Source organism: Trichoplax adhaerens, genomic scaffold (genome assembly GCF_000150275.1).
Source record: "Trichoplax adhaerens TRIADscaffold_2 genomic scaffold, whole genome shotgun sequence".
Taxonomy (NCBI): Eukaryota; Metazoa; Placozoa; class Uniplacotomia; order Trichoplacea; family Trichoplacidae; genus Trichoplax; species Trichoplax adhaerens.
Genome location: NW_002060944.1, coordinates 1,385,108 through 1,398,353, shown reverse-complemented (window position 1 = coordinate 1,398,353; position 13,246 = coordinate 1,385,108). Strand labels below are relative to the sequence as shown.

Here is a 13,246-nt window from a genome sequence, read left to right as displayed (position 1 = left end):
TTTTTAGAGTATTTATAGTAATTCATAGTAATTTATATACACGCTGCTATGTAAATATTTGACTATATCACACATGGTATTTTCGCTTACGAGCCAGAAATTTATTTCAAAAAGTAACCAAATATGATCTGTACGCGTATAATCGTATGTGTATTGATGTTATATAAGTAGCTGTCATAACAATTTGTTAGAAACTACAGTGAGATTAACGAGTTTTAGAAAAATAACATCTTAACTTGAGTAATACTGTGGTAGTCTGAGTACCAAAAGCCTTGTGGCAAAAATTTGTAAAGAACTCTGGTTCAGGTACCATAACTCAGGCTATTTCCTCCATTATTTTCAGTCTCTATGCAAGTGATAAATCAGCACTCAATTTCTTGGCTGAACTCTACAGGCTATTGATTAATTGCTATATTTTCTTCACGTTACGACTTCCGAACACTTTTTAAGCAATTGCTACTTTTATTTTACGACTAAATGCACTTAAATAGATTTCTACAGTGAGTTTTCGTATTAATTGACGTAAATTAGTATAGATATAATTACTAAATAGATACATAGATATGCTGAATCTAGGTCGCTGTGAACTATCAGGTGTTGAAATGCTTATCATCCGACAAAATACAGCTCAATTATTAGAGCTTAGCACACCTTTTAATGTCAGTAAATTAACTCGCAGTAGTCTATTTTTATATCACAATTCTACCACCGCTCTATTAACTACAAGCCCAGCAAAATTCAATAAATCCATTTAAAAATATTCAGTATTCAGTAGTCAATAAATACTTAGTTGAAAAAACGGTATCGTGATATTGAGATATTTCCACCTTGATGAGAAAATGGATAAAAAATTCGGTTATGTAACCATGTCAAATTTCACTAGCAATCTGTGTAATGATACTTACTGTTGCAACTGTCACGTTCAGCTAATAAAGCGACAATGCAAACAATGTTATCGATTTAAAATTTCAACTTTAAATTAAAAGATGATCTACTGCATCAGTTTGTTCAATTGAAACTGTCACGATTTCATGAATAAATGCAAGCTTAACTCTATTAATGGGATTAACCTGTTTTAAGTTATTTAGTCAACAAATCGAAAATTTATTGATAAGAATAGTAGTAATAGAATAGAAATGATCAAACTCATATGACATCGCTTTATGCTATGTCTAAGAGTATTTTAGAGTAGGTGCAGTAGCTTCAATGAATGCTAAATAATCATTGCTATTATCTCTGATTTATATTCTTCTGAAAGCTATTATTACATGGAGATAAAGTTTTAGAAAATTATGTAAGCGTACTTATAATGTTGGATAGACCAATACAGTATTTGGCGTTCTTAAGTTCTGTTTAAAATCGCACTTCAATATAGCCGATTAAATAATGGGTGAAATAATGGAAATAACACGAATTCTTTAGTATTGCAAATATTATAAAATGTATACATGCAAATACATAATGTCCTTACTAAATAAATAGAGTACTAGCTCTTGTGTGCTGCAGCAGTACGATACACTGTAATCTTAAGTCGCACATACTGTATTTTAACGATCAATAGCAAGCAAAACCATGATCTATAATCTTGTATTTTATTATTTAGGCAAAGAACCAAACATGGTAAATAAAAAAGTTTTGCATGAAATATTAAACATTTTACGCCTAAATGAAACGGGACGAATAAATGTCTAAAATAAAAAAAACGTTATCCTGAAGATTTCAATTTATGAAGTGTAATCATATAAAACACAACAATTCTATAGTACAATGCATGGACACGCACAATGAAGAAATATGCAATCACATGTCATTTATCAACTAAGTAAAATTATAGCTACAATCAATAAATCACGGTATAGTTACGGTAACATACACCAGTCATACAGCAATAATAGATCAAGAAACTTGTCAGTAACGATCTATGATTATTTTGAAAACTTGGGATACAATATCTGGTAAATGTTGAGATTAGAGAATATGAGTTGAAGTTAAGGGTAAGTACAGATCCATAATTTGCTTAAGATTTGAAATAGGTAACGGCCATTCAAGGTTAACAAAGCCTAATCTAAATTTGGTTATGATGAACAAATACAAGCTACAGTGGAAAAAAATATTTTAGGAAGAGGACTAACCTGTACGGAAGAAGCAAAACAGTGTATTATAATCAATTGGACGGTAATTGTTCAATAAAATACTATCACACAATAAGGTTAAGATGTGAACACAGGACATTTTCTATAACGCCTTTTATAGCAAACCCGATTATTGATAACCAATAAGGAAGTCATCTACACAATAAAATGTAGTTGTAATATTACGGTTATATAGCAAAGGATAAACATCCATATAATCGAGTTAGCATAATATTGACTAATGCGGACAGTAACACTTTCAAGGCCACTAAGCGAACCAAGATTATATACGTATACTCCTAGAATGGTAATACAAATATTAAGGAAGTTATCACTTCTACATCATATCTCCATACAATTTTACATTACTAATAATTAGATGGATCGATGTATAGAAGCGTAGGGTTATTGTTTGTGAAAATTTTTGTTTTGTCACTCGCTATGGACGACCAATCCATTCTACGGTTACGACCATCGTTCATGAGAAAGTTCATCGGCATCAACGATAGTGACATCAACAGCTTGCAGCTTATCACATTTTGGTGGTAAAGGACAAGTTTTAAATTTGACCGCATCACCCGCTTTTAATACGTATTCTCCATTAATACTATATTCGAAAATAGAAATTAATTTAGAAAAGCTCCTAATATTCTTAGTATTATCCGTCATAATTTACAAATAACAGTGACAACAATCGTCGAGTTGACATCATAACTATAGTTCCAAAGCCTATGCCTATAATAACATGGTGGCAGTGTATAGTCTATACCGAACAATTTTAATTTTATCTAGAAATCATCAACTCATTAATATTAGAACAATAACATTTTTTGAACGACTTTTTAACATAACACGGTTGATCACCATTAAAAGGCAACATCTACTATGGTCAATGAATTATCTCAACCAGTGATGATAAAAGAGTATTAACGATTTCGCGTTCCGTATCACAGTATACAGTACACTATATCGATAATAGAGTTCATTGATCGACTGTTCACCGGTCAACAACTGTACTGTATATATTGATATGCTATCTACAGTAATATGAATATAGAAGCGGCTCCAAATTGAATTCTGGTTCTTCAATACAACTGCAAAGATAACGATGCTACTGACAATATTTCAAGGTGTAATGTATGTTGACCGTGAACTGAAAAAGAACAAGATAATGCAGTCTTTGGCAGCACTTACTCGGATATATGAACAAATATCAAGTCATTACTATCCTCAGGCTTGATAAATCCATGGCCCTTGTCCCGATGAAAATCATGGCAGACTCCAATCCTACATTCACCGGCAACAGCTCTCTCATGCCTACAAGAAAATATTGAAATGCATGCGTTTACATTGTAAGCAAATCCTTCAGCCATTTTCGATATCCTTATAATGCAGCACAATCCATTGTCGCATTACAATCGATTGACATAACGATACTTTCCGTCTTGTTTGGCTAGTGTATAATTAATATATAATATCTTGCTGAAAAGAACTCGTTCCACGAGTCTGCACGTACACGCGTATACTAATATAGTCCATAGCGCACATTCAGTGCGCTAATAGACATTCATTTTAGGCACATGGAATTGAACTCCTTTCGATCAACACATTAATACGTTGTTGGTATGTGCATTGATCTAGATTTATCTTTGTCCATATTTTTGTGGATACTATTGGTCATACAGTGCAATGAACGTCTATCAACGATGATTGATGCTAGAGACATCTCTATTCTAGTCGACTGCGTGATGTAGAGAACATGTCAATGAGAAGTTATTTTTCACTGATGTACACTTGTACACTTGTACAGTGAGGAACTTTATTGGCTGTAATCTTCAGCTTGTCTCGGATTCATTCTGTTCAACTATGACGAGTATAGAATAAATAGCTTACGTGGATTCAGATCTTAGTCGGCGAGTTGGTACTGGGCTTGGTACGATAAAGTGAAAGTCTTGCTGGCTATTTTCTTGGGCGGCCATGTTCCTTGTGTTGCCTGGAGAGGAGGTTTAAAAGTAAAATCCAACATCCAGTTGGCGTCAGGTCTGTAGTCGAGCTTATGCAAGTGGAGTATTTCACCTTGACGTCGATACAGACGTCAGGTCTAGATACAGTACAGTAAGCGTTTGATAAAGTGAGATGTTCATACACTCATACAGTAAGCCGCGTACAGTGTACAGTCTACAACCTACAGTATAGCACGCTGCGGAATGTACTGTACACTGTAGGGTCGTGTGTTCAACTTTTGAATACTGTACTGTACAAATTGGAAGAGAACTGTGGAAACGCTTTGTACTGTACTGTACAGTACTGTATACTGTAGTATAGTCATGTGTCCATCATTAGGGACTGTCACTCTGTTTGCATTCCTCCTCATACAGTACACTGTACTGTACACTGTACTGCACAGTGTACAGTACAGTACAGCAAAGGTAGGGTGGATCGAGAGGCCGGACAATCAAGGGTGTCTTCGCTTTGGGGCTGCCATGCCAGGCCAGGACGAAATAGAGTAGTACAGTACAATATACTGTACAGTACTGTAATGTAAGCGCTATTTTAAAAAATTAATTTCTCAAATTTGATTTATTTAAAATTTTTTTTTTTTATTATTATCCTGTAGAGTAAATAATCTGTACAGTACAGTATAATAGTGTAAATAAACATACAGTACAGTATCGTACAGTGTACAGTACTCTAGTACTGTATCTACAGTACATTGTACAGTGTATACGAATACTGTAGTGTACACTGTACAGTACAGTACAGTACTGTACTGTACAAATTGGAAGAGAACTGTGGAAACGCTTTGTACTGTACTGTACAGTACTTTATACTGTAGTATAGTCATGTGTCCATCATTAGGGACTGTCACTCTGTTTGCATTCCTCCTCATACACTGTACACTGTACCGCACAGTGTACTGTACAGTACAGCGAAGGTAGGGTGGATCGAGAGGCCGGACAATCAAGGGTGTCTTCGCTTTGGGGCTGCCATGCCAGGCCAGGACGAAATAGAGTAGTACAGTACAATATACTGTACAGTGTACAGTACTCTAGTACTGTATCTACAGTACATTGTACAGTGTATAATGCACAGCGTACAATGCACAGTGTACAGTGCATAGTGTACAGTGCACAGTGTACAATACTCGCTATCGCCATCACTTCATGAACTGGCAATTTCTCCAGCTCAGTTGCCTCGATTATAAACAAACTACTGGCGTAGAACAAGGATAAATCAATTCCTATATCAGACCGTATAGGAAGAGAGTCGGGGTCGCCATGGAGAATCTGTCCAATCTTAAAATCGCTGGAAACACCGTTGAATATCGTATTTATAGTGCAGACCTACTGACCTCACAAGATGTGCCCAAATGCAATGAACAACTACAGGATCGGCGTAGTCAATATATTACTTATCTTAGGTCGTATCTAGTCGAATACATCTGGCATAACGAATCCTTTAACCTTCGAGTGATTCCACCTACAGGTTAGACCTTACCCTGATGTGCTACAAAAATGAATTCATAAATCGAAAGTCATTTCCAGCTTCATACTCAAAAGTATGACCTGTACAATGCTCATTTCAGTGGTAAAGAATTAAGATTAAAAATGATTATCATTCACTGCAATATAATCTTGGCATAGCTTGTTGTAACGCGATGTCGGTAGTGGATTCATCATACTGTACATGTTGCATGAGTGCATAGTCAATACTGCAGAAGTCAATATTCATACATCTATATTAGGCTATCAAGGTAATTTATTCCAGTCCAACTAATAATTCAAAATAATGTATTATTATACCTCATCATTTCCATGGTTGTTAGCTGCTTGTCCAGCTCACCTTTATGGCTCGACTGAGTTTGCAGACAATATTGATGATGAATGGTTTATCGTCTTCTTATTGTGGAAAATAACTTCGACATGGGATGACGTTATTGTTAGGTATAGGATTACTGACTGTAAAGTAGCTTACAGGTATAGTGATATGCACGCGTATAACGATGACTTTACTATCCAAACAGCATTTGGGACAATGATGAGCAATTTTTACTCATTGAAGCTGCAAATGACCTACCGAGCTGGTTAGAGCCCAATACTAGCGATAATAGGGTCCGTATTTCTACCTTTTAAAGTTAAATCTTTAAAATCAATCGATAGCATTTGTATTTTAACTTTATATAATTCACATATTTTCCACTGCAGTTATTGGTGCAACTGCTGGCTAGTAGTTTCCAGTTTCTACCATATAACTTCCATACGATTCACTAACAACACAATAGATGTGCACGTATTGTAATTTGCAATATGGATGTTAACGCATCCATTATAGTAATTGACTGTATACAGTACCAACAGCCTGTTACGTACACAGCTGTAATCCTGTTCTGCACAAATAAGGCGTCATTATGATGATACTGCTGTACAATAGTACTAAAGTAAAGATAGTTTTGATCCTATTTTGCGTAATTGTTCCTAGGGTGTTATTCTAGTGACTCTGAAAGAAGTACCAATGCAGCAATAAATACAACTCAATAGCAGTTTCGTATGGTTTGCTTTTAGATTATAGATTAGTGTAGGTTGTGATCCACTTCACTAACAAGCTCAAACAGTTTTAATACTATTAAAACTCACAGCAATGCGAAATCGACCACATTCAGTTTTATATTGCCTTTTATTACGTATCATAAATGTACAATATATCCAGAAATTGGATCGGTAGATAATATTATTAAACGATATACCCGTAAATCATCAAAGTGTATATTTGCAAATATTGAGGTAATAAATGTGAGAGGTTGTAGTCTGTTTGGATGTGTCTATTATTTGATAAGTGCAACTTTATCACATGTATATATGAGAACTGATGAACAGCAAACAAGTCAGATTGGCATCAAGAATCAATTTTTATCTATTAGGTCTTTATTTATAACGGTTTATTACAAATCATTCCCCTACCTAACACACCAGCTGAACTCTCGTCTTTACCAGTCGGCCAACTTTCAATAGGCAAAGCTTTGGCAATTGTCACGTCTCAAAAAGTAAATACTGTGGCGTCTTCCCCTATCCAACAGGCAATTCTCAATCGTATCGAAGAGTAAGTTACTTCTAAAACTGGCTACGACAATCAATTGCTTTACAGATGCTATAGGAGTAATTTTGTCTCGTTTTCTCGTCAGGTATCCAGAAAAATTAGTATTAAATAAGCACAGAGCTCACCTTTATGTTCCAGCTAATGTAGCGTATATCCTAAAAACAAGACCTGGACTTCTTTCACCAGCTGTACAAGCATTTTACGAACGCGATCCCTTAGACCTTAAGGTATGTGATCGTGATTATAATATATTCCTAGTCTGTATTGACATCGGAGCTTTACGTGTGTATAAAATTTTGAAGTTTAATTAACTTTAAAAGTATCTAATTACCATTCATTTAAGGTATGCCGCTTGATGAAGCATTTTCCTCCTGATACTTGCATAAAAGCTGAGGTTAACTTTATTTGGGTGCAAAGTAATATAAAATTTTTTGAACTACGGAACTTTTCTCGCTTATATTAGCATAAATCTTTGTATTAGATTACATTCACAAGATGCTTGTATGCTCAGCTGCTGCAACAAAAGTTCAAACCGGATAAGCGCAGCTCTTGGAAACTACCGTCTCAATATCACCCAGAATATAAAGCTTATGAGCTTGGAATGAAACTAGTAGGCTTTAAAATTCGAGCATCCTAGGCAACATTCACTTTTCATTAAACAATTCCTCTAGGTCTTAATGTCTTGTAGCAAACACATACCAGAATAATACTGGAATAATTCAATATCGCTTCTTTTTTATACTGTTCCGAATGAATTAAGGCATGCGGATTTGAGATACTATGTAGCAGACATGAGAGTAAATCAGGCGTAGCCACCCAGGTATGAAGTGATTACAGATAGTTTTCTGGTAAAACGTTATGAGTTCTCTATAGGGCTGGATTGATGTGGTACAATTAGGAAAGATCCATATGAATTATGCCATAATACTTATCTTATTCTTTAATAATTTAACTGAAGCAAACCCCGCATACTACACGTGCATTGGAGAGTTATCTGTCTAATTTGAAAAAGCATGGGTACTTTCAGGTAATAGCGACTGGATATTATTATCTGAATAGTGCTATTCGATGTGTCCAATACTGTACAAACACACACAGTATTCATTGCATTTCTTGATTTTAAGCAAGACTTATTCATTCAATTTTGGATGATACACACGTAAATAGTTATATTTATGAAAAGATTGGGATCATTGTTAAAGATTGTAAAACTATCCATCTCTTTATTGGTCATTAGAATGAGATAGAAGGTTCTCAAAAGTATCAGATGCTACTTGATGCTGCAAAGCAATATTTCATTAATCCATCGCTGGGAGGGTATGATAAATTAAAACTAATTCCATGCAAACTATTGCATTAAAATGATAACATACCCTTCATTCTTGCAGTGATATTGATCATCCTGGTTGTGAAGTTCTTAATATCCTCCGAACCGCAAATTATAAAATCGAAGATTTAAAGAGAGCGTCTGAATCATTGCAGCGGGAAGACGGTACTGCTACTTCATTAGCAATATCTGTTTCTATTTCTATGTAATTATGATTATAGTTGCATCAATTCGTATTGTTACGATTAGATGATAGTTGGTTAGAATTGTCATCTCAAGAAGTTGATAGTATGATTGAAAAGGCGAAAGGAAACCTAGATGAATTAAATACAGAAGATTTAGATTTCGAAGTTGACGATGAGGAGGTGAATTTTTTGGAAATCATTTAAGCGAAGTATCGATGGAAAAGTTTTTAATTATGTAATACTCGTAAAATGTCCTATTCTAAGTCCAAGGAGCTCGGAAACATCGCCAGCGGGATGAAATCCTTCATTAGTAAAATATCAGGTTATGAGGGCGCCGAATTTCCTAGGTGAATGTCTAAAATTGTAAATTTTCTTGTCAAGATTCCGCAGTATGTTTCTATAGTGAATTCAGTGTAGCTTGCCTAATTGGCCATGCATTGCTGCTGTAGTTCGAAAAATGATTGCGACGTCGACTTCGATCCTGATGCATTTCTTCAATCAATTTACAAGTTTACAAAAGGTTATAACCATTATGTGACTATACTTAACGTTATCGATGGTATCAACTGACTTTCGTCATATTTATGTAACATGGCTTATAAATGTTTGTGATTATGATATTGCTACTATTGCATAGTTCATATCAACGACAATGATGACCTGTCAGAGCAAGATAGTGATAATAATGACGATATAGAATTTGATTCATCAGGTAAGATAATATATTCCAATCTTAAATTATACCGGTATTCCTTGAAATGATTCCCCAGCGAAAATTCGAAAATAGTCTGAAGACATTGTTTGTCAATACCATTATTTTTTAAGATATCCATACCAGCATGAGTGAAGTACAGAAGTATATGGATCAAATGGATCAGGAGCTAGCTCCAACAACCATGGGCAAGAGTTTTACTAAAGCTAAAGGTTGGTAGTTAAAGTCAAGAAATTATTTAAAATAATGCTGATTTAATATTCCTTTATGTACTTTTAGTTATTGATAATTATAATTCCTGTTGACTATTTAAAGTGCTTTAGACAATGAAAGAATTATTAGCATAGCTAATAATCTACATATGTTAACTTAATAGATAACATTGACGATAACGGATCGAAGATGTCGCAAGATAATGTTGGCCAAAAAGATGTTCTTGACACGGATGATCTTGATAACTATAAGCCGATAGATGTAGATATCAATTTAGTTAAAAATATTCTAGAGTCATACAGCGCTCAGCAAGGGTTGCCTGGCCCTGCTACAAATATCTTACAATCTATGAATATCAAGATTCCCGACGATGCAGTTGAATAAAATTATCTTTAACACGTATATGGCACACTATTGATTCGGTAGCACAATTACTCAGTTCGAAATCTAAAATAGATCATTGACGAATTACAGAGATAAATGGCTTTAGAATATAGTATTTCTGTAAACACGTACGTCCTTACTTTATTTCCTAGAACACTGTGAATGATTCTAGGAAGGGTATAGAAACCTACTAAAAATTATGGTATGGGAGAGCGATATTTTACCAGCTGGTATGCGCAGACTTTAACAAAATATTAATGAGTTCATGTAATAGATAAATGAATTGCTAAAAATAGTTCAGGTTTGGAAAAAAATTCTTACTCACTAATGTGGAATTAGTATCAGCATTATTGCTAGTATTATCTTATTACTGTAAGACGAAACTCGTTAGTCGAAGAAGCAAGAAAACTTAGCCAACATGAAGATCAAGTAAAATCTACCTAACATTTACTTTATTTTTATTTACTGGCCTTTCTATAACAACTTAGCAACAAGAAATAAGTAAATATTAAGGACAACGTGAAACTATTTTCTATGTATAGTAAACAACATCTTAACATAAATTCTTTAAAGAGTCGCCAAATGCTACGAAACTACTTTAATGTGCAAACCAAATTCTACTAGCGATTCCAACAGAATGATCGTGTAGCATTTAAATTAACTATGAGTATACTTCGATGTTGGTTACCCTACACAAGTATAGTAGCACATCATAATATAAATAGACATCCAGTAAGGGTAAACATTAACAGCTTCACACTGCATTGAGTACTATACTGTATTATGCAGCTACTGCTACCACAAAATTATAAGGATAATAGTAAACTTGCGACCGTGTAATCGAGGGTTAAGAGGATGAATTATTGCCCGATACCTCTCAATACTCAATAACGTTAGTGTTCCAACTGAAGCGGTATAACATACTAACCAGAAGTAAATGCTGAACTTACAGATAATATTCATTAATGCAAATGGCCAACCAGCTTGTTGCTCTATAGTCATATAAATGTTGGCAATATTCAACTGAAAGGAATTCAAGATTTTAAATAATATTAAGTTACCGACGAGATAGTTTACAGCATTTTGAGTATAGCGATTTCGAATAATGTAGGCCATCACTATCGAATTAAAGATAAATCCTGCTGCATTTAATGTGATAGATATTGTTAAATAAGCCGTTTCAGACTCATTTTGTAGAGGTCTAGTTATATTAATAGGCGGATCTGTGATACTGGATGTCCAAATTTCCATTGTTTTCGATTGGCTCTTTCACTTAGATATTCCAAATTTTTTCCTAGATTGATTTCGATTGTAGAACTAGACAGTTAAGAATAAAATGTTAACTTTTAATTTTACTCTCTATATCGTAATCGTTATCAAATGGAATACTTTCGTTGAATACTTATTCGCTTCGTAGAGAGTCGTAGTAATAGTACGAATAAGTTTGACTAGTGTCTTATAAAAGACGTTACACCGTTCTCTTTTGTTGACCCCGTTATTCTATAATTTGATATTTTAGGTACAATAGCTCTGATTAATACAAAAAGTTTACCAAGTAATCAATTTTATTATTTTGAAATTTAGCTTTAAAATAAATCCAGAATGAAATAATAACTTAAAAATGTCTCATACAAGCAAGAAAGATGCTGTACTGTACCGGTAGATTTTAACTTAGCGCTTTCTATTCCGAAGCTCGACGTTATTTATATTGAGGCAAGAGATCATTAATAAATTTTACGCTATCGGCACAATCAATAGAATATATTATAAAATCGAGAACAAATAAGAAGGAAAATCTTAAAATTAAATTATCATGCTTCCGCAGAAATATTACATTTGAAAATACTAAAGGTATTTATTTTATCCACGATCAATTTATTGGCGATATTTTCACAATTATCAGTTATATTATCTATTTTGTGAGTATTTATAAACAATTTGTCGCTATACTGTATTTAAATTTATTGTGTAACAATGATTTGTAGTTTGCGTCGATTAATAGATTCTCGGATCGATAGTAGTAATCGTATAGTGGGAATAACGTTATTTAGAATTACAGAAGAATATTTTAGATAATAAATATTATATTAAGTATCGTATGTGAAATTATAATAACACGTGATTTAATGTTAATAATTCTGAATCTTCTAAGATTAAAGTAGTCATGATATGGCGGATACTGAGTAATTATGAATGGTACTTTTAATTATTTATATTTATGACAAATCTGAGCTGATTAATTTTAGATTAATCCCAATCAGTTTCTACAATCACACATCTACAGTTCGTATGCAAGGCAGAAAGGTCTAATAAAGCTTCCTGGTTTTAATTAGGTATTGTAACTAATAATTACGAAATAGTTCATTAAATATCATATTACTACAGTATCGTATCGGCCATACTCATGATATCAAGATTTTAATTAGCTTTTTCCGTTATTACTAATATCTTATTATAATGTTATTTGAATCATATATGTTACTATCACAAATTTTCTTCTTTGTGAATGGTTTACTCCTCTAGTAACTAATATCCTAATGTGCTCCGGGTACGTATAATTAATAAATTACTCGAAAAGTCTTCAGTTAAAAATTTTATTATCTCGCTCGACAAGCCTTTATGACTACTGAATTTCGGAACAACTAGTCGTTGTGAGCTCGCTCCTTTTATATTTTATATTAGTTTATAATTTTAATAGTGATGGCTATCTAGATCTAACAAGCATTGACTACGGTCGACAATTATAAAGGAATAACTTAAGAAAATTTCAATAATGTAAACTACCTAAAAGATCTTTCATCTTGTCAATATTCTAATAAGAGCAATTTAATAATTAATTAAATGGATAAAAGATGTTACCGCTTGGTGTATTTTGACAAGACGGTGCTGGAATAGCTCACGAGGTACTCCGACTATCAGGTAGCTGGGATACTTGATCTAGTAACTCATAACAAACTAAGCAACCTTCGGTTAACTGATAATCTAGTTCTCTACTTATTACACTTCACGTAACTAAGAGCTACGAATAAGGCAATACGCGTAGATCCTAAGTTATTACCTAAAGATGCAGGACTTACAATCTTCGAAGAGGAGCTCAAATTTAATAATGTGAACGCTCGTCTACGAGCACTGAGAAAACAACTGAGTACCGAGTCCTTGAATATTGTATTATTTAAATATTAGTATTTGTAATGATACG

At 33.7% G+C, this 13,246-nt stretch overlaps 2 protein-coding genes across 2 annotated transcripts; one reads left to right on the top strand and one right to left on the bottom strand.

The window, feature by feature from the left end:
- Nucleotides 1-2,597: 2,597 nt before the first annotated feature.
- TRIADDRAFT_20474 (uncharacterized protein) lies at nucleotides 2,598-4,111 on the bottom strand (the record flags this gene model as incomplete). Its single annotated transcript, XM_002109171.1, has 3 exons — nucleotides 2,598-2,739; nucleotides 3,327-3,449; nucleotides 4,026-4,111. 3 exons carry the CDS (start codon nucleotides 4,109-4,111, stop codon nucleotides 2,598-2,600), a joined length of 351 nt encoding a protein of 116 aa, XP_002109207.1.
- A 1,299-nt stretch (nucleotides 4,112-5,410) lies between these two features.
- On the top strand, nucleotides 5,411-10,047 carry TRIADDRAFT_21872 (uncharacterized protein; the record flags this gene model as incomplete). Its single annotated transcript, XM_002109732.1, has 17 exons — nucleotides 5,411-5,618; nucleotides 5,959-6,076; nucleotides 6,157-6,244; nucleotides 7,051-7,229; nucleotides 7,312-7,453; nucleotides 7,570-7,620; nucleotides 7,708-7,836; nucleotides 7,987-8,034; nucleotides 8,185-8,253; nucleotides 8,464-8,543; nucleotides 8,615-8,718; nucleotides 8,803-8,918; nucleotides 9,003-9,085; nucleotides 9,188-9,258; nucleotides 9,376-9,484; nucleotides 9,577-9,662; nucleotides 9,827-10,047. The coding sequence occupies 17 exons, from the start codon at nucleotides 5,411-5,413 to the stop codon at nucleotides 10,045-10,047; spliced, it is 1,902 nt and encodes a 633-aa protein (XP_002109768.1).
- Nucleotides 10,048-13,246: the final 3,199 nt, after the last annotated feature.